This window comes from Capricornis sumatraensis, chromosome 20 (genome assembly GCF_032405125.1).
Source record: "Capricornis sumatraensis isolate serow.1 chromosome 20, serow.2, whole genome shotgun sequence".
Lineage (NCBI taxonomy): Eukaryota > Metazoa > Chordata > Mammalia > Artiodactyla > Bovidae > Capricornis > Capricornis sumatraensis.
This window is the reverse complement of record NC_091088.1, coordinates 62,671,276-62,696,734: the sequence shown is the minus strand read 5'-3', so window position 1 is coordinate 62,696,734 and position 25,459 is coordinate 62,671,276. Positions and strand designations below refer to the sequence as shown.

The 25,459-nt window shown below is 42.6% G+C and overlaps 2 protein-coding genes and 1 pseudogene across 2 annotated transcripts in view; 1 reads left to right on the top strand and 2 right to left on the bottom strand.

Moving 5' to 3' along the window:
* Positions 1-1,652: 1,652 nt before the first annotated feature.
* On the bottom strand, positions 1,653-2,605 carry LOC138096874 (zinc finger protein 678-like; annotated as a pseudogene).
* A 1,475-nt stretch (positions 2,606-4,080) lies between these two features.
* On the bottom strand, positions 4,081-16,882 carry LOC138096873 (zinc finger protein 420-like). The gene is given in 6 exon segments (XM_068993126.1): positions 4,081-4,599; positions 4,768-5,318; positions 10,200-10,326; positions 15,593-15,688; positions 15,797-15,868; positions 16,784-16,882. Coding segments are annotated over 6 exon segments (1,464 nt in total).
* Positions 16,883-23,553: 6,671 nt separating this feature from the next.
* LOC138096872 (zinc finger protein 383-like) overlaps positions 23,554-25,459 on the top strand; it is a 56,821-nt gene continuing 54,915 nt past the window's right edge. Inside the window, exon 1 of the mRNA XM_068993125.1 lies at positions 23,554-23,574. Coding sequence (XP_068849226.1) covers positions 23,554-23,574 — 21 coding nt within the window. The remainder of the gene's footprint in view (positions 23,575-25,459) is intronic.

Sequence of the window (25,459 nt, the reverse complement as noted above, 5' to 3'; positions counted from 1 at the left end):
TATAAGAGTCCTTGGGTGAAGTGCTGTGGGCTCCCCAGGCTGAGTGTGGATGGGTCCATTCAAACCAAGAGGAGCAGGAATCTGGTGAGCTCTGAGGGTGTCACTGAAGGGGGGCCTGTGCAGTAGACCCTGGGCTTCAGCAAGACTGCTGGTCTCAAGGTGGGTGGTCATCTAGTGCAGGTGTTCCCAGGACTGGCTGGTGTGAGTTCAAGGACCTGCAGGCTGCCTGCTCCCCAGACAGACGCTGAGGCAGCAACAGCATCGAGTAGTTCAGGTAAACTCTCAACAATACTCTGTATGATCCTTCTTAGAACCATCACAATGTCCCAGCAGTTCCAGAGAGGGGAAAAAAGTATAATGGAGAAATGATGGGAAATATCCAATTATTTGAGCCTTAAAGGCAGTTGGAAACTAACTGTTACAGAAAGCATCCCTCTGTGCTAACAAAGAGTTTATTGTTAGGTATTTTCCCTTCAACCTTAAATCGGTAGGTTCACAATTCATTACACACCAACTTCATCACAAGAAACCGTCCAGTTTTATTAACATGTCATATCACACAGTCAGAATAAAACCTTTTCCAACCCACTGTGTAACTGAATAAAATACAGATTACAAACATAAACAATGATATTCATTCCTCTGATACAATGATCGGCAAACTGTGATTCTTATGGTTACAAAATGGAGGTTAATCATTTACGAAACAAGACATACACTAATTCCATGACTTTTCTGTGACCGATTTCCATACATTTCTAGGGGATCAGAAATGTCTTTATTTGAAACATGTCAACTAATATTCATGAATTCTGTGGACATTATAAAGCTACATCAAGATTTCAGTGAACTGTCATTGTATTTTACTTAAAAAGCAAGTGACATAACTATTGAAAATGTACATCTTACTTTAATATGTGGAATTACTCCCTGAACACTTACCTCATGGTGACCTATGGGGATGTTTGACATGAATGAGTAACACCTCCATTTAGATGTACATGTTACATTCCTGTGTCCTTAATCTTCTAATGGAGAATAAATATAAATGATTTCTCCCTAGGATTGAAGGCCTTGTCTCACCTTTGAGATAGCAACCATCAAAAACATAACTTTGCATACACACTAGAAATGAAGCATAGCAGCATGGAGTAATTTGAGAGTTGAATCACATTGATTTTGGTTTTCAAATAATCACAAATCATGTTAATATAAACAAAGACATATTGCTAAAAATTGTACATTTCTAAATACCAACCTTCATCTTGTGATCCATACTAACATATCAATTTTTTATCTGTTTTACCTATGGATTACTATCTACAATACTTCTCCTGAAGAGGAATTTGAAAAAACAGGATTGATGAAATGCTTTCTATTGTGCAGTCTTCCCTGATAGCTCAGTTGGTAAAGAATCCACCTCCCACTCCACTATTCTGGCCTGGAGAATTCCATGGACACAGTCCATGGTGTTGCAAAGTATTGGACACGGCTGAGTGACTTTCACTTTTTCTAGTGTGCAATTTCTGATATTTATTTAGATTTCATTTTTATTAAATACTTTTCTACATTTTCTTTATGTCATTCCTTATCTTTCTTAAATAAATGGTCTTATATTTTCTGAAGTGTATGTTTAGGACAAACCTCTTCCATCACTTATTGCTAGGGTTTCTCTCCAGGACGTGCTCTCTGATGTCTAACAAGGTGAGAGCTCTGATTAAAGCCTTTGCCACTTCTCCAGAATGAATTCTCTGATGTTGAGTAAGACGTGAGTGCTTGATGAAGGCTTTTCCACATTCTTTACATTTGTAAGGTTTCTCTCCAGTATGAATTCGCTGGTGTCCAATAAGACTTGAGTGGTAACTGAGGGCTATTTCTCATTCTTTATATTTATAAGGTTTTTCTCCAGTATGAATCCTCTGGTATTGAGTAAGAGTTGAGTAGTGACTGAAGGCTTTTCCGCATTCTTTACATTTATAAGGCTCTCTCCAGTGTGAATTCTCTGATGGTAAGTAAGAGCTGAGCACTGGTTAGATTCTTTGCCACAATCCTTACATTTATAAGGCTTCTCTCCAGTATGTATTCTCTGATGGTAAGACCTGAGGGCTTCTAAAGTCTTTGCCACAATCCTTACATTTATAGTCCTCTCCGCAGTATGAATTCTCTGGTGTTGAGTAAGACATGAGTTCTGACTAAAGGATTTCCCACATTCTGTACATTTATAAGGTTTCTCTCCAGTATGAATTCTCTGATGGTAAGTAAGACCTGAGCACTTGTTAAATTCTTTGCCACAATCCTTATATTTATAAGGCCTCTGCCCAGTATGATTTCTCTGGTGTTCAGTAAGAGTTGAGAAGTGACTGAAGGCTTTTCCACATTCTTTACAGTTATAAGGCTTCTCTCCAGTATGAATTCTCTGATGGTAAGTAAGACCTGAGCACTGGTTAAATTCTTTGCCACAATCCTTACATTCATAAGGCTTCTCTCCAGTATGAATACACCAAGAGGAGCAGGGATCTAGAGCTCTGAGGGTGTCACTGAAGGGGGGCCTGTGCAGTAGACCCTGGGCTTCAGCAAGACTGCTGGTCTCAAGGTCGGTGGTCATCTAGTGCAGATGTTCCCAGGACTGGCTGGTGTGAGTTCAAGGACCTGCACACTGCCTCCTCCCCAGACAGACACTGAGGCAGCAACAGCATGGAGTAGTTCAGGTAAACTCTCAACAATACTCTGTATGATCCTTCTTAGAACCATCACAATGTCCCAGCAGTTCCAGAGAGGGGAAAAAAGTACAATGGAGAAATGATGGGAAATATCCAATTATCTGAGGCTTAAAGGCAGTATGGAAACTAATTGTTACAAATATCATCCCTCTGTGTTAACAAAGAGTTTATTGTTAGGTATTTTCCCTTCAACCTTAAATCGGTAGGTTCACAATTCATTACACACCAACTTCATCACAAGAAACCGTCCAGTTTTATTAACATGTCATACCACACATCAGAATAAAACATTTTCCACCCACTGTGTAACTGAATAAAATACAGATTACAAGCATAAACAACGATATTCATTCCTCTGATACAATGATCGGCAAACTGTGATTCTTATGGTTACAAAATGGAGGTTAATTGTTTATGAAATAAGACATACAGTAATTACATGACCTTTCTGGGAGGGGTTTCCATACATTTCTAGGGGATCAGAGATGTCTTTATTTGAAACATGTCAACTAATATTCATGACTTCTGTTGATATTATAAAGAAACATCAAGATTTCAGTGAACTGTCATTGTATTTTACTTAAAAAGCAAGTGACATAACTATTGAAAATGCACATCTTACTTTAATATGTGGAATTACTCCCTGAACACTTACCTCATGGTGACCTATAGGGATGTTTGACATGAATGACTAACATCTCCATTTAGATATACATGTTACATTCCGGTGTCCTTAATCTTCTAATGGAGAATAAATATAAATGATTTCTCCCTAGGATAGAAGGTCTTATCTCACCTTTGAGATAGCAACCATCAAAAACATAACTTTGCATACACACTAGAAATGAAGCATAGCAGCATGGAGTAATGTGAGAGTTGAATCACATTTAGTTTGGTTTTCAAATAATCACAAATCATGTCAATATAAACAAAGATATATTGCTAATAATTGTACATTTCTAAATACCAACGTTCATCTTGTGATCCATACCAACATTTCAATTTTCTATCTGTTTTAACTATGGATTACTATCTACAATACTTCTCCTGAAGAGGAACTTGAAAAAACAGGATTGATGAAATGCTTTCTATTGTGCGGGCTTCCCTAATAACTCAGCTGGTAAAGAATCCACCTCCCACTCCACTATTCTGGCCTGGAGAATTCCATGGACACAGTCCATGGCGTTGCAAAGAGTTGGAAACAACTGAGTGACTTTCACTTTTTCTAGTGTGCAATTTCTATTTATTTAGATTTAATTTTATTAAATACTTTTCTACATTTTCTTTATGTCATTCCTTATCTTTCTTAAATAATGGTCTTGTATTTTCTGAAGTGTATGTTTAGGACAAACCTCTTCCATCACTTATTACTAGGGTTTCTCTCCAGGACGTGCTCTCTGATGTCTAACAAGGTGAGAGCTCTGATTAAAGCCTTTGCCACTTCTCCAGCATGAATTCTCTGATGCTGAGTAAGACGTGAGTGCTTGATGAAGGCTTTTCCACATTCTTTACATTTGTAAGGTTTCTCGCCAGTATGAATTCGCTGGTGTCCAATAAGACTTGAGTGGTGACTGAAGGCTTTTCCCCATTCTTTACATTTATAAGGTTATTCTCCAGTATGAATTCTCTGATGGTAAGTAAGACCTGAGTGCCTGCTAAAGTCTTTGCCACAATCCTTACATTTATAAGGCCTCTCCCCAGTATGAATTCTCTGGTGTTGAGTAACAGTTGAGTAGTGCCTGAAGGCTTTTCCGCATTCTTTACATTTATAAGGCTTCTCTCCAGTATGAATTCGCTGGTGTTGACAAAGAGATGAGTAGTAACTGAAGGCTTTTCCACATTCTTTACATTTATAAGGCTTCTCTCCAGTATGAATTCGCTGGTGTTGAGAAAGAGATGAGTAGTAACTGAAGGCTTTTCCACATTCTTTACATTTATAAAGCTTCTCTCCAGTATGAATTCTCTGGTGTTGAGTAAGAGATGAGTGGTAACTGAAGGCTTTTCCGCATTCTTTACATTTATAAAATTTCTCTCCCGAATGGATTACTTGATGTTTAGTAAGACATGAGTGCTGTCTAAACGCTTTGCCACAATCCTTACATTTATAAGGCCTCTCTCCAGTATGAATTCTCTGATGGCGAGTAAGACCTGAGTGCTTGCTAAAGTCTTTGCCACAATCCTTACATTTATAAGGCCTCTCCCCAGTATGAATTCGCTGGTGTTGAGTAAGAGATGAGTTCTGACTAAAGGATTTCCCACATTCTGTACATTTATAAGGCTTCTCTCCAGTATGAATTCGCTGGTGTTGAGTAAGAAATGAGTTGTGACTGAAGGCTTTTCCGCATTCTTTACATTTATAAGGCTTCTCTCCAGTATGAATTCTCTGGTGTTCAGTAAGATGTGACTTCTGATCAAAGGCTTTGCCACACTCTGTACATTTATAATGCTTCTCCCCAGTGTGAATTCGCTGATATCGACTAATGTTTGAGTAAGACCTAAATGCTTTTTCACATTCTTTACATTCATAAGGTTTCTTGTCAGTGTGGATTTGTTGATCTTGACTAAGCTCTGAATTCTGATTATAGGTGTTGCCACACTCTGTATATTTCAAAGGTTTCCATCCTGAATGAATTTTCCTGTGTCTACTTAGACTGGATGAGTTAGTAAAGGCTTTCTCACATTGCTTACACTTGTAACTTTTGTGCGGATTCTGAATACTCTGCTGTTGAGTGAGATTTGAGGACTGATTAGAGACATGACCATATTCACAATTGTAAGTCTTCTCTCCAGTATGTGTACTCTCATTTAGTGGAAGACCTGATGTTTGATAAAAGATATTCCTACATGTACTATTGTCAGAATCTCTGTCTGAAGATTGAGGTACCTGATGTTTCATAGTGTTAGAGTCTTGTGTAGTTTTCCACCCAGTTTCATTGCATGAATGGCTTCTCACTCCATCATAAATATTCTTGTAATTATTGGGGGTAGAGCTCTTACTTAAGGCCTGACTCGTGTTATTACACGTGAGAAGTTGTTCCATATTAACCGTATCATGATGTGTATTGAACAATGATGGTGGGATTAACTCTATTCCATTATTATCAACATTACACATTTTGGGACAGAGAGACACTGTCTGTTGGTGGAAGAATAATGACCCCTTGCTCACAGATCCCTCAAACTGATTATATTGTGAGCTTTCCCCATCATTTTTAAATTTCTCATTTTCAGCCATGCTTGAATGTATGTGTAATTGAAGCCTGTGTTCAGAGTGGTTTGCATGAGTATTTGTGGTAGAGACTGGATGACTTTCCAGATTTTCCACATTTCCCTTCAGAGAACATGTATGTTTCAAAAACTGATTTAAGCCTTTGCTTGAAGAGATACACTTCTCTGCAGATGTTGATAACTGAAATGGGTGTTTTCCACAGTTTGACTCATATTGCCCATTTCTTTGGGCAGTAATGTCCGCATTGTGTGAAACTGTCTTGGTTTCTTTCTGTCCATATAAACATCTTCTAGGTCTTTCACATACCCCCATATATTCCTGGTCTTTCATTAAATGTTCGTTTCCAAGGTGAGCTCTTTCATATATTCCTAGGTTTCCTTTTCGGATTAAATTTTCTAATCTTGGATTCTTTGACATCAAACCACAGGTGTTGTGCGAAGACACAGCTGAAAGATATCAAATGAAAGTTTTCTTATCTACTATTCTTATCTACTGGGGCTGGTGTGAGCTCAGCTGGGACAGAAGGGGAGCCTCATTCTCTGTGGGGAGACAACATGGCAACAGTCTGTGGCAGCAGGACAGAGTGAGACCTGTACACAAGGTACTGACCCCTGTCCTGCTCACCCAGCCTGAGAGGGTGTCTGCTGCTGCAGACAAAGGCTGGGTGCTGAAATATGGGGTCTGGAGAGAATTGGCAGGCAGAGGACTGCTGTGGGCTGTGAGGAGACATCCTGAGGGAATGGGTTGAGGGAGGAGCTATATAAGCTAGAATGCAAACCACCAGAGAGCAGAGCGCCATTGTTGAGTGATGCCCAAAGGGAAGATCCGCCATTGCAGCCCCTCTCCCCCTGTGCTGGCCCCTCCTCCCCCAGCACTAGGAAGGGCCACCACCCGGGTGGGCTCTATTGAGCTCCAGCCACAGCCTCCCCCCATGCACCTCCTCCACAATCAGCAGACTGCTGTGCTCTGGGGCAGCTTCTGGAGCAGACACCTGTGGGTGGCCCACACAGAGAAGGAGCTGAAAGCTCAGCTGAGCCCCAGGGTTAAGGAAGGAAAACTGAAGTCTCTCCTCACAGTCACACAAACCATGCTTTTATACCTGCAACTGTCTTTGTCAATTCAACCCCTACAGAACATCTGAATGGACAACCAGGGCTCTCCCATTCGTGGGAGGTGTAGCTTTAGCAGCTGTAGACTTTGTGGGGATGTATACTAGGGTTTGGGGCTAGGCCAGAGTCTGAGCTGCCCCCATATCACCACAGCAGGTCCAGCTCCATGAATGCAATTCTGGGACCTGAGTTCACTGGACCTATCCTGGTGTTCCAGTGAAAAGAACATCTGAGGAGGCAAATCTCTCTGCTTTCATAAACAGTGGATGTAAATCCCTAAAAGTGAAAGCTTCTGGCACCAGAGCAATGTGCCAGCATGCCCATGGTTGAAGGGGGGCCAATGCAGTGCCAACATGGTGTCACATGAGGCTCACACAGTGCATGAGCACACCCCAAGGTGAACAATCCCAGAGGAGCAATCCTTAGTGGCTTCTCTCCCAGTGGGTGTCCTCCAATCCTACCTGCCTTGACCACAGATCAGAATCACAGTGAAGAAACACATCTGGGGGCTCTTCTCCACCAACCAGGGAGCAGACCCCACCCCTGACAGGGCAGTGACAACCATAGAGCCAAGGAGAAATTCCCCTCAATATTTTGGGGAGGCATGGGTCACAATAACAACAATCAAAGCCCAGATCAAGGGGATAAGGGTACAAGCCTGTGGACCAACCTCACCCCCTAGGGGGAAGACAACAGAGCAAGAGGAGCTAGGATCCTGCAGCCTGCAGAACAGACCACAAACCCAGAAAATGTGACAAGATGGGACGACAAAGAAGTATGGTGTAGAGGAAGGAGCAAGACAAAAAGCTACAAGAACCACTAAATGAAGAAGAGACAGGCAGTCTAATGATGACTCTTCCTCTTAAGTCATCTTAAATGCTGATGCCACTAGGTGCCCTCTAATTCTTTAACCCACTTTTTATTTTAGCATGTTCTATATGATGTTTCAATATAAAAATCATAAATGATACTGACATAGGTCTAATCAGAAAGCGAGGACATGTAGGACAAAGTCTGGGGAAGCTGATAACAAGATTCATTAAATAAAGAAGCAGTTCTTGAGAAATTAAGAAATAAGACTTTCAAAATATGGAGTGAACACTCTCAATGCTCTGTGGAGATCTAATTGCAAAGGATATCTTAAGAGAAGAGTAGATATCTATATGTAAAACGGGTTCTCTTTGCTGTACAACATTGTAAACCAGTTATACTCCAATAAGAATGTTTTAAAAAGATTATATTATCTAAACATTGTAATACTTTCAAACCATTAAAAATATGGAGGAAAATGTTTTAAGCTCTTATGCCAATTTATTTGAAAATTCTTTGAGTTAATTGAATATATTTAAGTCTTTTCAGATCAGTTCAGTTCAGTTAAGTCTTTTAGCATTGAGGAATTGGGGCAGATACACTTAACATTTCATATGAATTCATATGAAGAAAACAGAAATTTTGAAGTAACCCTTAGACTGGCATTTTTTCTCTTTAGGGAGATTTTGGTTTATGCAGTGAAGAAATTACCTGAATTTAAAATTTATAAGATCATATTTGAAGCTTCCAGTCTTTTAGAAATTATGTCAGAAAAAAAAAAACAAAACAAAAAAAAAACCTCTGTCCCCAATATTCCTAGAACTTTGGCAGTATGTCTACAATTCTGCTCACACACTGCCATCTAGAGGTAGAAATTTTAATAGGAGCGTCTTAGAGTTTTTCAGAAATGTGCAGTTTTCCTAGGGCCGCCCCCCCCCCCCGCCCCCAAGAAATGGAATAGTAATCGATTCATGCAGGTTGTCACAGGCCAAGAGAAGGATTTCAGTTCTCACTGTGATTGAGAAAGGTAATCACTGGAGGTGAATTCAGGAATGATTTAAAGAGACAGAATGGGGCAGGTGATATCCGCCTGTGACAGCAACAGAAAGAAACCCAGACTTCTCCAAAATCATTTCCATTGAAGCAGATCTTCCCAAACCACATGACAAAGGATGAACTCCTCACTAATCTTTGGACCTGCCATTGACTCATCGGCTCCATCCATTGACCCCTACCTGTGTATATGCCTGGCGTCTCCAGTCTCCTTATATCCCAGGGAGTCTTCATCTGCTCCAGAAAGGTGACCAGGTCTGGCTTAGAGACCACAAGACCTGCTATCAGGAAAAGGAATATTTGCTTTGCTAGAGATTCATCAGATTCCAATCTAATATGTATTCAAGTGAGAAGAGAAGGCACATGTGCTAAGTCGCTCCAGTCATGTCTGACTCTTTGCCACCCTATAGACTGTAGCCCGCCAGGCTCCTCTGTCCATGGGACTGTCCAGGCAAAAATACTGAGTGGGTTGCCATGTCCTCCTCCAGGAGTTCTTCCCAACCCAGGGATCGAACCCACTTCTTTTATGTCTCCTGCATTGGCAGGCAGGTTCTTTAACACTAGGGCCACCTGGGAAGCCCAGAGAAGGCATGGTAGAATGTTAATACAGCCTAGAACTACAGTATGTGGGGACATAATTTCCTAAGCTGTATTAACATTCCCTGGTGGCTCAGCTGGTAAAGAAGCCACCTGCACTGTGGGAGACCTGTGTTTCATGTCTGGGTTGGGAAGATCCTCTGGAGAAGGGAACGGCTACCCACTCCAGTATTCTGCCCTGGAGAATTCCATGGACTATTCCATAGGCTCGCAAAGAGTCAGACATGACTGTAACCTTGCTCATTACATTATTACATTATTAACATTCTAGAGAAGGCATGGTTGAATGTGAATATAGCCTAGAAAATTATATCCTCAAATACTTTATCAAAGCACTTTTATAACTAACAAATGCATAAAGAAAAGATCTTGAGATTCTAGTCAAGTGCTACTAAGGCCAAAGTAAGTAAGTAGGAGAAATCTGATTTATAAAGGAGAGTGGCACCCTTTTATACCACAGAACCTACAGAATTACCACTAACCTAGAAGAAGGAGGCAGATTCCATCAAGGAAAAGTTAGAATCATAATGAATCATCATGAAGCCTTCTTTCTCAACTCATAAATATCCATTTTCCCATAGAAAGCAGGGATCTGAAACTATTATAAGGAGCAGAAGATTCTAGGAGACATTCTAGAAATAACCCAGTGGGTAGAGAAGGGATTCTGGAAGTTATCCTCACCCAAGGAGGCCAGATTCCTGTAGTTCTCTAACATCACGTCCCTGTACAATTCTCGCTGACTGAGGTCCAGGAGTTCCCACTCCTCTTGAGTGAAGTCTATGGCCACATCCTGGAATGTCAGCCGTCCCTGAAATACAAAGTACAGGTTCCATGTGGCCATGGGAAGACTTCCTAATGTGACCCAAGAGGAAACCAGCAAGAGAAATGCTTTTCACTTAGGAGAATGTCTGATGTTACACAAGAATATAATTTTTACACAGTAATATCTTCTACCACATTTTTAACCCCAAGAAAAGAGGAAGAGATACGATCCATCAACCACTACAGAAATTATTCTGATTTGGAAGAGAAATTATAATCAGATCAACATTGGCATATTTATTTTTGAGTGTTGTACTCAGTTGACAGAGAATAAACTATCAAAAGAAACAGGAAATATTTTTAAAAAGCACTTTGTTCTGGAGTGGGCTCAGTGTGCCACATTTTTCACAAGCTTATTTGAACTAGTAATGTTAAAAATTCTGCTCCATGAGTGACAATGTGTGAACAGCAACGAAGTAGAATAGCAAGGAAAGAATTCACATTTAACTTTGAACTTTAAATGCTTTACAGATTTTACATGTCTGATAGGATCCTCAGTCAGCGGCAACAAGAATCATTTTAACGATCTGGTATATACTACTTTCTGACAGTTTTCAGAGACTTGAATGTATAACAGGAATAATTTAAAATCAATAATGTTGCTGTAGCATCTTTTGGCAAATATTTTAACAAACATTCTTTAAATGACAGCTTAAGGGACGGGGGAGCCTGGTGGGTTCCCATCTATGGGGTCGCATAGAGTCGGACACGACTGGAGCGACTTAGCAGCAGCAGCAACTTTTACTTCAGTTTGTGACTCTAGACTTTAATCAAACACAGACAAATGCACAGAGCTAACTCTCATGAAAGTTTATAGAAATTTCTGTATTTGTAAATAATGCTAAAAACAAGAAAAGTGTTAGTCACTCAGTCGTGTCCTACTCTTTCCAACCCCAGGGACTGTAGCTTGCCAGGCGTCTCTGTCCATGGGATTCTCAAGGCACGAATACTGGAGTGGCTAGCTATTCCCTGCTTCAGGGAATCTTCAGAAAAGAAAAAGAAAAAATCAATCCATGATGTTAACATGTTCATGCCTGCAGACATACACTAAAATGGGACTGTGTACTTATTAAGAGACAAATTATCATGTCAATAAAATCAGGATAATTTTTAACTGACTGAAAATGTACATAAATATTTGAGGATGATATTGTTAGGTAGGTAGAATAGGGAAAATGAGTCCAAAATGGCGGAGGCTAAAAGACAAGGAAGGTCAAGGAGGGTCCAAGGACCAGGAGTGGGATGCCACTGCCTTCTCCTGAACAGACAGCACTCCTGGCTAAACCCAATTTGCATAGGGCAGGCCCAGGTCGAGGAAAAAACATATAAAAGGAGGAGCCAAAGTGCTTTCTCTCTCTCTTTCTCCCTCCCTCCCACACTCCTCCAATCTCTTCTCATCAAGTCCTTGGGTTGGCATGCCCTCACGCTTCGAGGATGGATCCTCCTGCTCTCTTCTAAATAAAATAGGGCTGTAACACTGATTTGCCTAAGAGCTAAAACACGGTTTGTCCAAGACCCAAGAGCTGTGACACGCCAAGGGCTTTAATGAATAAATCTTTGTTGTGATGAGACAAAGAACCAAGAAACATACACTCGTGTGACAATATTATTTTAATTTTTTAAAATAGACTAGGCTGCAGACATGCACAGTGACTAAAAAAATAGACAGCTCTGGTTCTGAATTTTTTAATTACTTGAAAAATCTACCATTTGCATGGAACTATATGTTAAAATTTAGCACAGCTGAACATAGATTAGCAGTAATATGATTCTTGTAAACATTTTGGAAAATACAGAAATGTGATGAGACTCTATCTGTAATGTGAGCATGGAGTGTACTGGAAATGATCAGACCTGGGCTTGAGTGATGAAAATGCCCACTCCCAAATCCCAGCATCTCTACCAAACACACAGGAGTGTTGTCAACTATAAATAGGCACTTTCAGAAAGCATTGCCAGCCACTAAACAAGACCTTTTAGAATTAACACCCAAAAAAGATGTCCTCTTCATTATAGGGGACTGGAATGCAAAAGTAGGAAGTCAAGAAACACCTAGAGTAACAGGCAAATTTGGCCTTAAATGCGGAATGAAGCAGGGCAAATACTAATAGTTTTGGCAAGAAAATGCACTGGTCATAGCAAACACCCTCTTCCAGCAACACAACAGAAGACTCTAGACAAGAACATCATCAGATGGTCAACACCAAAATCAGATTGATTATATTCTTTGCAGCCAAAGATGGAGAAGCTCTATACAGTCAACAAAAAGGAGACCAGGAGCTGACTGTGGCTCAGATCATGAACTCCTCATTAACAAATTCAGACTGAAATTGAAGAAAGTAGGGAAAACCGCTAGACCATTCACGTATGACCTAAATCAAATCCCTTATGACTTTCCGGTGGAAGTGAGAAATAGATTTAAGGGCCTAGATCTGATAGATAGAGTGCCTGATGAACTATGGAATGAGGTTCATGACATTGTATAGGAGACAGAGATCAAGACCATCCCCATGCAAAAGAAATGCAAAAAAGCAAAATGGCTGTCTGGGAGGCCTTACAAATAGCTGTGAAAAGAAGTAGGGGAAAAGCAAAGGAGAAAAGGAAAGATATAAGCATCTGAATGCAGAGTTCCAAAGAATAGCAAGAAGAGATAAGAAAGCCTTCAGAGATCAATGCAAAGAAATAGAGGAAAACAGCAGAATGGGAAAGACTAGAGATCTCTTCAAGAAAATTAGAGATACCAAGGGAACATTTCATGCAAAGATGGGCTTGATAAAGGACAGAAATGGTCTGGACCTAAAAGAAGCAGAAGATGTTAAGAAGAGGTGGCAAGAAAACACAGAAGAACTGAACAAAAAAGATCTTAATGACCCGGATAATCACGGTGGTGTGATCACTCATCTAGAGCCAGACGTCTTGGAATGGGAAGTCAAGTGGGCCTTAGAAAGCATCACTAGGAACAAAGCTAGTGAAGATGATGGAATTCCAGTTGAGCTGTTTCAAATCCTGAAAGATGATGCTGTGAAAGTGCTGCACTCAATATGCCAGCAAATTTGGAACACTCAGCAGTGGCCACAGGACTGGAAAAGGTCAGTTTTCATTCCAATCTCAAAGAAAGGCAATGCAAAAGAATGCTCACACTACTGCACCATTGCACTCATCTCACATGCTAGTAAAGTAATGCTCAAAATTCTCCAAACCAGGTTTCAGCAATACATGAACCGTGAACTCCCTGATGTTCAAGCTGGTTTTAGAAAAGGCAGAGGAACAAGAGATCAAATTGCCAACATCTGCTGGATCATGGAAAAAGCAAGACAGTTCCAGAAAAACATCTATTCCTGCTTTATTGAATATGCCAAAGCCTTTCAGTGTGGGTCACAATAAACTGTGGAAAATTCTGAGACAAACGGGAATACCAGACCACCTGACCTGCCTCTTGAGAAATCCATGTGCAGGTCAGAAAGCAACAGTTAGAACTGGACATGGACCAACAGACTGGTTCCAAATAGGAAAAGGAGTAGTCAAGGCTGTATGTTGTCACCCTGCTTATTTAATTTCTATGCAGAGTACATCATGACTGAACTGAACAACAAGGGCGTTTGCCATCTGCCTCTGTGGAGAATGAACCCTATGGTGCTGCAACTGACTTCAGTCCCCTTAAGGGAATTCAGGGTGGATTGAGGCACTCTGCTCCAGGGAATCTGCTGGAACAAGTCTTTCAGTTCAGTTCAGTCGCTCAGTCGTGTCCGACTCTTTGCAACCCCATGAATCGCAGCACGCCAGGCCTCCCTGTCCATCACCAACTTCCGGAGTTCACTCAGACTCACGTCCATCGAGTCAGTGATGCCATCCAGCCATCTCATCCTGGGTCCTCCCCTTCTCCTCCTGCCCCCAATCCCTCCCAGCATGAGAGTCTTTTCCAATGAGTCAACTCTTCTCATGAGGTGGCCAAAGTACTGGAGTTTCACTTTAGCATCATTCCTTCCAAAGAAATTCCAGGGCTGATCTCTTCAGAATGGACTGGTTGGATCTCCTTGCATTCCAAGGGACTCTCAAGAGTCTTCTCCAACACCACAGTTCAAAAGCATCAATTTTAGAGTAAGATATTTTCAGGAACTGCTTTCATGATGCCAATCCTTGCATCTCTTCATATCTAGAAATACACTAATCCACTAAATGATGGCTTCAATTTCTCACGACTGGCAGGAAACCTTTTGTAAAGCAAGTGCTTCATTGCACTGAACTCCCCCTTCACCAAAGTCACGTACTGACCTTCCCCAACTGGCTCTTTGGAGCAGTTTCTCAGAGTTCCCTGAGATGCTGTCTCCTGGGCGGCTGTCCTCATTTTGCCCAAAATAAAGCTTAATTCACATCTCTCAAGCTGTGCATCTGTTTTACCTGACAGTGTTCATTTTTCAAAGCAAATAGTAGCTAAGAAGATACGGCATTTCCTCATTAACTGTGACAGGCATATACATCACTTTTTCCTTCCAAGACCCTTGTTCAAGAAAAAAAAAAGAAAGAATTTCATAGCGTGGAAATCTCACAGAAGCAGTGAACATCAGAGGTCATGGGGTAAGAGTACATGGAAAAATGCATATCACTGCCAGGCATCTTGGCAATATTAGGAAAACCATGATCTCAATCTATCATGAAAAATGTCAGTTTTCTGCAAATACCACCTCCTATGTACCTCCCATGATCTGTAGCTTAATAGTCCATCTAATTAGTATATTTTTCTTATCGGTATAGAGGATTGTCTCTGCTACTTATGAAAAATTCTGGAATGCTGAGTTCATTCTTTGAACAAGGGCATTTTCTTACTCCTGTTCTAGAGAGCTGAATTGCATCCACATGTAAATTCATTTTGGCATTTCCCCGACTTCCCTAAGATCCTAACACTGAACCACATCCCAATGGGACTCTCAGATACCAGTGACTCCCCGTATTGATCTCTCACAAAGGGAATGTATTCAACATTGAAAGTCACTATTTCATGTTGAGAATTCATCATGCTCTATAGAAAGCCAGGATACAGACAATGGAGAAAAGGCTCTGGAATATGAGGGAGACGAAACCTGAAGAGCTGGTTTTCACTATTAAAAAAAAAAAAAAGGGAAAAATAAGAAGGTGATAACAAGCACTCCAGGCAGAAAACTTAGAAGCAGAGAACTAAAGGTTTGCAGATTCTCAGTCCAGGCATGTCAGGAGGAAAAGCAGACACAGCCCCACACCCGGGACAGGACAATTACCTGAGAAGCTGCCATTTCCTCCTCTTCTTCCTCCTGCTCTGCGTCTTCTGTGGGGATACGACGTCTCAAACTCACATCTGCATGTTTAGAAAATATCTTCAAAGGCATCCATATGAAGAATCTAAGCTACTCCATTTTGTTAACAGAAAAACTCCATTTTGTAAGGTTCCAGGAAAAGAGCCTTTGGAAATCCCCTGACCTCACCCCACCGCCCACGTGCCAATCGGACCCCAGACCAAAATCTCCTGACTTAATGCTCAGGAACTTGTAGTCTACCTAGACAATAGGGACCAATCAAGAACCAATACGCAACCCTTCGAAAGAAAGTGACCAATCAGACGTTCCCCTACCTAGAAATCCTTTTTTTCCATGTATACTCCCTATATAAGCAATGTAATCCAAAACCTGGGGCTCCTCCCTATAGCCGCTGTGTAGGTATCCGTGGGAGCCCCAGCTGGAGCTTGGTAATAAAAACTCTTGCTTTTGCATCGGATATCGGCTCCCTGGTGGTCATTGGGAGATTTCGCGACTTGGGCATAACACATACAGCCCTTTAGCCTGCAACTGCTGCAGTGAAAAAGAAGTTTTCTTGTTTCTCTCACCCTTTTCTGAGCTCTTTGCTGACTTTCTGTGTTCCTGATCTGTAGTGGGTAACCAAGACTAACTTGACTGCTAATCACATGCTGGTGTTCCACTCTATTTGCAGATCTTCCCGGCTAGTTCCTCTCCTTCCTTTTTTGCATTACAGAGAGCAGATCACAGAACAATTCACCAAAGACAATGGACCCTACTTCTGGGCTACCTGGCTATGAGGGTTTTGAAAACATGCAAGAGGAAGACCTGCATTCAGGACCCTGAGGGAAACCTCACATTTGGTACATCTGAGACCTCAGGAAGGGAGGATTTAGGGCGGGAACTTCTAGAAGCAAAGCTCAACCTGATTTCCTGGGGAGGGGCTCTTTCAAGGAAGGGTGTGGTGGTCCTCAGCCTGCGCCTGCCCCCCTGGGGTAGGGGAGGGGAGCGGTGAGTGTTTGGTGGGAATCACCTGGGGGACTTGGGTTCCTGCCAGGCTTTACTTGCAGAATTCTTCCCAAAGATGTCCTTAGTTTTTTTCACCCTCCTCTGCAGCCTGGGGACACAAGTTTTCACAAAATGATTTGCATTGTGACCACCTCTCCGGAGATGCGGCACCTCCAACTTCAGAGACCAGGAGCCTGGAGGTATTTCCATCACAGCTTTCTTTTGACAATAAACCGGAGGCAGCGGGAGGCCTGGCGAGCTGCAGTCCATAGCGTCGGAAAGAGTAGGACAGGATTGAGCAGCTGAACTGAACTGAACTGAGCAGGACACGCTAGGTTAACAAGTGTGTGTGGGCAGAGACAAATGCCTTTGGAAATGATGCCCTAAATGCTATCTGATGACCAACCAAGGAAATAATGATCGGTGTTGTAAGTTACATTACACATGAATTAACACGTGAGAGCGTTGTTCTACTTCTTGTGTGTGTGTTTTTCTACGTTTTATGAATCAACTGCTACAGTTTGTTGTCTGCGCCATTTAGAGAGCGCTATTTTCTCACATCTTTAAAGTACAATGACTAAGGAAAAATTAAAGATAGAAGTATGTCCATCTTTCTAATATTATATATTCTAAAAAACATTCAGTGTGCATGCACCAGTACCAACTTTGTAGAAGATTTAGTTTCACAGCAGAGTTGAGAATAAGGTACAGACGTTTCCATATAACTCTTGTTCCCGCACGTGGACAATCTCCCTCCTTACCTTTCCCCACCAGAGTGAGCATTTGTTACCACTGATGAAGCTACGAGGACAGTAAATAAACAACCTCTTATGTTTCTCTTTTAGGGATGTGCACTCCATACCTCTGGATAAATGTATAATAATATGTGTCCATCACAACAGTTTAACACAAATTATTTCACGGTCCTGAAAGTTCTCTAGATTTAGGATATTCAGAGTCCCTCCTTTGAAACCCATGGCAACCACAGACCTTTTTAATCTCTTCTATATTTCCTACTAGATTCCCAGGTGACTGAGTGGGAAGAACTTTCTACCTGCCGATGCAGGACATCCAGGTGATGCAGGTTCCATCCTTGGATCAGGAAGATCCCCTGGAGGAAGAAATGGAAACCCACTCCAGTATCCTTTCCTGGGAAATCTATGGACAGAGGAGCCTGGCGGGCTACAGCCCCTGGGCTCACAAAGACTCAGACACCACTGAGCACATATGAACATTTACCTACACCAAAGTGTCATATTGTGAAATTCCTTTCTGTAGCATTTTTGAATGGGCTTCTTTCACTTCGTAAAATGCATGGAATGATTGTCCATGTATTTTATGCCTTGAAAGCCTAACATCCAAAAGCTTAAGAACGACCTCTGCGCCTATATTCCTGCTCAGTAAATAAGTTCATCAACACCATTTTTTTAGATTCCATATATATCTGTTAAGACAATATTTGCACAAATATAGAGAACAGATGTGTGGACACCGCAGAAGAGGGGGGGCAATCTGAAGACCCCCACTGACACACATACACCACCATGGCTGAAATGCTGGAGAAGACTTTTGAGGCCCTTGGACTGCTCGGAGATCCAGCCAGCCCATCCTAAGGGAGATCAGCCCTGGGTGTTTATTGGGAGGACTGATGCTGAAGCTGAAACTCCAGGACTTTGGCCACCTCATGTGAAAAGCTGACTCATTTGAAAAGCCCCTGATGCTGGGAATGATAGAAGTTGGGAGGAGAAGGGGAGAGAGAGGATGAGATGGTTGGATGGCATCACCGACTCAGTGGACATGAGTTTGAGTAAACTCTGCGAGTTGGTGATGGACAGGGAGGCCTGGTGTGCTGCAGTCCATGGGGTCGCAAAGACTTGGACATGACTGAGCAAGTGAAATGAACTGAACTGATGGTTAAAACAGATAGCTAGTGGGAAGCTGATGGATAGCATGGGGAGCTCAGCTTGGTGCTCTGTGCTGACCAGAGGGGTGAAATGGAGATCACGGGAGGGAGGTTCAAGAGGGAGCAGATTCATGTATACTTATGGCTGATTGATGATGTTGTACAGCAGAAACTAACATAACATTGTAAAGCAATTATATTGCAATACAAAATATATATGCATCTCAAAAGGAAAAAAAGCTAAACAGACGGGTCACCCAGCGGTGAAGAATCCATCTGACAGTGCAGGGGACACAGGCTTGATCCCTGGTCCAGGAATACTCCACATGCTTTGGGGCAGCTAAGCCTGTGTGCCACAACTGCTGAGCCTGGGTGGGGCAACTTGCTCTTTTAGACAGGCAAGAGGCAAATGAAAGATGCTCACCAGTGCTAAACAATAAGAAATGCAAAACAAAGCTACAATGATGCATCACCTCATGCCAGTCAGAATAACAATTAGCAAAGAGACCATAATAATATCATAAACGCTGAAGAGGTTGGAGATCAGGGAACCTCCTACACGGCTGGAGGGAATGTAAACTGGGGCAGCCATGGGGCGAGCACAGTGTGGAAGTTCCTTAAAAAACGTAACCTCCTGGAGAAGGAAATGGCAACCCACTCGAGTATTCCTGCCTGGAGAATCCCATGGATGGAGGAGCCTGATAGACTACAGTCCATGGAGTCGCAAAGAGTCGGACACGACTGAGTGACTTCACTTTCACCTTCACCAAAAAGAAATATAGTCTCCTATTCACTTCCTGCGGGTCCTTCTTTAGGACATCTGCATGTCTAGTCACTTTTTATGTAGTCATGTAGGACCTATAGCCTTATTTCCCAATTTTAGAAATAGAATTTTTTTATATGTAGGTTTCCTGTCTAAAATTTTAACATTCTATTCATTTTGTTTTTGCTAATTTGATACCACTACTGCTTCTAAAAATTTCATTTCTTTGTTGCTTATTTGTATAACTTTGAAATAAATCTCTCACTCCTTAGACTAGAAGAGTAGACCTCCGTGAACGTCATCTCCCCTTTCACAAGTGAATTCTAACTTGTCAGTAAAATATTTTATGTTCATTTAATACTTAAGTGAAGCTGTTGAGTTGATAAAATCTTTACTACATTTGGAAAACCAGTGCAGTGATTTTTTTTTTTTTTTTGTAATTTTGGTGGTGTTATATTATCTCTGCAGTTAAGTCTTCTGATGAAGGTTCCATATATCAGTTTTAAAATGAAAATAAAAGTATTATTATTCATAAAAAAAAGTAACCTCCTAACATTTAAGGAAATGAATTCCATGAAAAATAGACAAAACAGATTAATTGACAAATTGACAAGTTTTGCAGTTTTTAGTCAATCATCTGCAATTCTAAAATGACCAGTTTTGATCTAGCATTTCTAAATTCTCTAAGCTAATGTGTTCGAATACACATCAGTTCAGTTCAGTTAAGTTCAGTCGCTCATTCGTGTCCAACTCTTCAGACCCTATGAATCGCAGCAGGGCAGGCCTCCCTGTTCATCACCATCTTCCGGAATTCACTCAGACTCATGTCCATTGAGGCAGTGATGCCATCCAGCCATCTCATCCTCGGTCGTCCCCTTCTCCTCCTGCCCCCAATCCCTCCCAGAATGAGAGTCTTTTCCAATGAGTCAGCTCTTCGCTTAAGGTGGCCAAAGTACTGGAGCTTCAGCTTTAGCATCATTCCTTCCAAAGAAATCCCAGGGCTAATCTCCTTCAGAATGGACTGGTTGGATCTCCTTGCAGTCCAAGGGACTCTCAAGAGTCTTCTCCAACACCACAGTTCAAAAGCATCAATTCTTCTGTGATCAGCCTTCTTCACAGTCCAACTCTCACATCCATACATGATCTCAGGAAAAACCATAACCTTGACTAGAAGGACTTTAGTAGGCAAAGTAATGTCTCTGCTTTTGAATATGCTATCTAGGTTGGTCATAACTTTTCTTCCAAGGCGTAAGCGTCTTTTATTTTCATGGCTGCAGTCACCATCTGCAGTGATTTTGGAACCCCCCAAAATAAAGTCTGACACTGTTTCCCCATCTATTTCCCATGAAGTGATGGGACCGGATGCCATGATCTTCGTTTTCTGAATGATGAGCTTTCAGCCAACTTTTTCACTCTTCTCTGTCACTTTCATCAAGAGGCTTTTTAGTTCCTCTTCACTTTCTGCCATAAGGGTGGTGTCATCTGCATATCTGAGGTTATTGATATTTGTCCCAGCAATCTTGATTCCAGCTCATGTTTCTTCCAGTCCAGCGTTTCTCATGATGTACTCTGCAGAGAAGTTAAATAAGCAGCGTGACAATATACAGCCTTGACATACTTCTTTTCCTATTTGGAATTGTCACATGAGTGTATGTTCCTCGATTCTTTGTCTCATCACAACAAAGATTTGGAGTGACGGGCTTTAAAGACGCCTTGGCGAGTCACAGCTCTCAGGTCTTGGATAGACCGTGTTGTAGCTCTCAGGTCTCCAATGGACCATGTTATAGCTCTTAGACAAATCAGTGTTACAGCTCAGTTTTACAGCTCTATTTTATTTAGAAGAGAGCAGGAAAATCCATCTTTGAGGCATGAGGGCATGTCGATCTAAAGACACGAGGAGAGAGCTCCCCAGCACATGGGAGAGAGAGTGAGCCAGCTAGCTTTGGCTCTTTTATTTATATGTTTATCTCTCCCTGGGCCTGTCCTATGTAAATTGGGCCAGCCAGGAGTGTTGTTTGTTTCACCTGAGGTCCTCACTCCGGTCCTTGGACCGTCTTTTGTTTCATTTTCGTGAGCTTTTCCTTTCCTTGTCTGTAGCCACCGCCATTTTGGACGCCTCTTCCCTGTTCTACCTACCTAACATTCCACCCTCAAGAGATGGGAGGCCCAATTCTTTGGGCTAAGGGGCGTCAAGGTCTTTCTGGGTACTTCCTGCTGAACTGGGGTGGCGAGGGGTATTGTGCCTCCCCCTCTTGCTAGTCTCAAGCCTCAGAGTCCTTATAGCCATGTCCATTTAAGGGTGAGTGGTATTTTCTGTGGTCGGCTGTAGTTTCCCATCTTTGTTGAACTGGCACTGCATGCTGTAGCTGGTTGACCTGGGCAGAGACAAAAGAGGTTAAACAACTGACAGTACATGGAATAACCATAAGCATCATCAATATAGCATAACAAGGACTAGTAGGGGCATTAGCCAAGTTTAAATTCACATCGCCAGGATGGCTCAAGTCCCTCCTTGTTCAGGGATCAGAAGATCTATCTCCTGTCTGTTTTGGAGTACAGTCTCTGTCAAGCTGTGTTGGCTCTTTAGAGCTATCTTGAGAAATCTTATTATCCCCAGAAACTAGATTTTGGGGGTGTTCATTAGAATGGCACTCATTGGTAGTCCTGAATAGGTATCTGAGATCTCCCAGGGGCTCACAGGTGTATTGAGTGTCCTCTTCTGTTTTTTTTCCATGGTTTGACTCATGAGTAGTGAATCCAGGAGTCATGTCCTGATACCTTACTGCTGTGGGGGTAGAAAGTATTACAGGGTAGGGGCCCTTCCATGTGGGCTGGAGTTGAGCTTTTGGGGACCCATCTTTCCAGACTTTAATTAGGACTTGAGTCCCTGGAGCATATAGTGGTGACTCCTTAGAATCTTTTGGGCCCTGGTTTATACCCCACAAGTGTATATCCTGTTGGACTTGCCCAGTGGGCATGGTATAAGACTGGAGGGTCAGAACCTCTGGATCTAAGAAGAGGTCATTGACATAAACAGAAGGTCTCCCATATAGCATCTCATCAGGACTAAGACCAAGCTGTTCCTTAGGGGCAGTGTGGGTGTGGAGGAGAGCTATTGGTAAAGCCTCCTTCCACCCCAGGGAGGTCTCCTGGGTTATCTATTTTATAGCTGATTTTAAGAATTGATTGGCTCTTTCTACTTTTCCTGAAGATTGAGGCCTCCAGGCACAATGGAGATAATCAGTAATGCCCAATGCTTTCGAGACCCCTTGGGTGACCTTGGAAGTAAATGATGTCCCATTGTCACTTTGTAATGACCTGGGCAGACCAAATCTTGGAATGATTTCATGGAGCAGTTTTTTTTTTACCACCTCCTCAGCCTTCTCAGTCCGGGTGGGAAAGCCTTCAATCCATCCTGTGAATGTATCTATCATGACTAATGGGTATTTATACCCTTGAGAAACTGGCATCTGGGTGAAGTCCATCTGCCAGTCATTTCCTGGGTAGGTCCCACAAAGCTGCTTCCATCAGTGTACCAGATTTCCTCAGGATTGGTCAGAGGATCTTCTGACAATCCCTCTCAGGGTTTTATCCAGTGGTCTAAGGTTTCTAGACAAGAGTGAAAGGGGAGATAGCTCTCGGGGGTAGGCAGGAGGGTGACTGGGTTAAGAACCTCACAAGGGGACATAGTAAGGCCTGGATTTTCCATCAGCATTACTTGATATCTGAGGATTCTTTGATCAGACATCCATAAATCGCCTCTCCCATTTAGGAGTTGTTTTACTTGGTGGCTGGTAAAAATAGTTAGTTTGCCCCTAAAGGAGTGTTTTAAAGCATCTTCTATCATGATTGCAATAGCTGCAAGCTTTTGAAGGCAGGGGGGCCAGCCTCGGGTAGTTGAATAGAGCTTTTTGGATAAGTAAGCTACAGGCTGGGGTTCAGATCCCAACCTTTGAGTTAACACTCCCAAGGCTATTCCCTCTTTCATGGACATAAAGTTGGAATGCTTTTTCTGGGTCTGGCAACCTCAAGGCAGGTGCCTGAGTTAAGGCATGTTTTAGTGTAGCCTCTGCCTTCTTTTGAGGAGTTCCCCACATCAGTGGGATTGAATCATCTCATCCCTTTCATATAAGGGCTGACAATTAGACCATAGTTGGGTATCCAGATTCTACAATATCCAGTTAGTCCCAGGAAAGCTCGCAATTGTTTTCAAGTCATGGGGGAGGGCAACTGGAGGATTCCCTCCACCCGATCAGAGGACAGCCTCCTGGACCCATGTGTAATCTGAACTCCCAGGTAAGTGACCTTTGTCTCGACCATCTGTCCTTAGCACGGGAGACTATATCCCCTTTCTGCCAAGAAGTTTAGAATCTGAATTGCATGTTGTTGGGCACTTTTCTCATCTGGAGAGCAGATTAGTAGGTAATCTACGTATTGTAATATTTTTCCAGTAGGTCCCAGGTCCAGATCTAGGAGATCCAGGCTAAGGGCCTGTCCAAATAGGTGGGGCCTATCTCTGAACCCCTGAGGTAATACTGTCCAAGTCATCTGTTGGTGTTTTTCTCCTGGGGCCTCCCACTCAAAGGCAAAAAGATATTGGGATTCTTTAGCCAGTGGTATGCAAAAAAATGCATCTTTGAGATCCAAGACTGTAAACCACTTGGCACTGGGTGGGATTTCTCCCAAGATTACATAGGGATTGGGTACTGTGGGATGGAGGGGGACTACAGCTTCATTTATGATCCGGAGACCTTGAACCATTCACCAGGTTCCGTCTTTTTTCTTTACTGAGAGGATTGGGGTGTTACATGGTGAACTGGTGGGGACCAATAGCCCATAAGCAAAAAATTTATTTATTCAAGGCTGTAGTCCCTCCCGAGCCTCTCTTTTGAGAGGGTATTGTTTCCAGTTAGGAAAGCGAGTGGGATCTCAGAGGACAATGATGACTGGCTCAGCTTGGTGGGTTCGTCCAGGAATCCCCTGGTCCCACACCTGGGGGTTAATTTTGTCTTCCCATGGCTTTTGGTCCCTCTCTATTGAAGGTGTAATGGGTTCTTCAGTAGTAACCAGGAGCTGCGGGGCTCTAGGGGCTGAAAAACTTCCCATCACAAGGGTGGTTCCCAGTTTAGTGAGTATATCTCTTCCCAATAAGGGAGTAGGACACTCAGGGACCACTAGAAACTGGTGGGAAAATATTTGTCCATCCCAGCAACAAAGAAGTGCTCGGGTGAATCTTTTAGTAGTTGGTTTTCCTGTAGCACCCAAAATGGTACAGGTTTGGGAGAAGGGTCCAGAGTAGGAGATCAAGACAGAGTAGGTAGCCCCTGTGTCAACCAAGAAATTTTTGGCCTACCTACCACATCCAGTTGCACCCTTGGCTCCAGCCCCATGACGGTTATCTGTGACAGGCGGGCTGGCTGGAGTGGGCCGCTTCAGTCCTCTTGAACCATCGTGAGGGTAGGCTTGGTGCTTGACCTTGAGGCTCTTGGGTCTCGAGGGCAGAGTGCCGCCCAGTGTCCCAGTTGAAGCCACTTGTGGCAAGCCGTTCTAGGAGACTTGTCCCGGTTTGGACACTCTTTGGCCCAATGCCCCGCCTGTCTACAAATCAGGCATTTGTTTCATTCCTTGTCCTTCAAGGACTCGGGGTTTGCCATAGGGCTTCTCTGGAGGGCAGCCAGCATCTGGACATGCCTTGTCTCTTTCTTTCTCTCCTTCTCCTGGGCCTTGGCCTCCTTCTCCTGTTCTCTGTTATAAAAGGTATTGGTGGCTGTCTGGACCATCTCATCTAAAGAGGCAGCAGGGTCCTGCTGTTGTAGCTGTTGTAACTTAATTCTGATATCTGATGCACATTGGGACAGGAATTCGTCCTTTAAAATCACCTGCCCCTCATAAGAGTCTAAGTCCAGATTGGTAAACTTTTGGAGAGCCTCTTTCAGCCTTTCCAAAAAGGCAATGGGGTTCTCATTGGGCTCCTGAGTTATTGCTGAGACTGGGCACAGTCCCACAAGTAATAGGCTTCCTTCTGTTTCCATGGGTGGACTTCCTTAGGGATGAGTCTTTCTGAAGATTCTACCCAGAACTGTTGCAACCTGAGAGCCAGGCGTCCCCTGGTCAGGGTGCAGATCCCCAGGCAGGCTCAGGCGTGACAGCCTCCTAGAGATCGAATCCCCAGGCAAGTCGA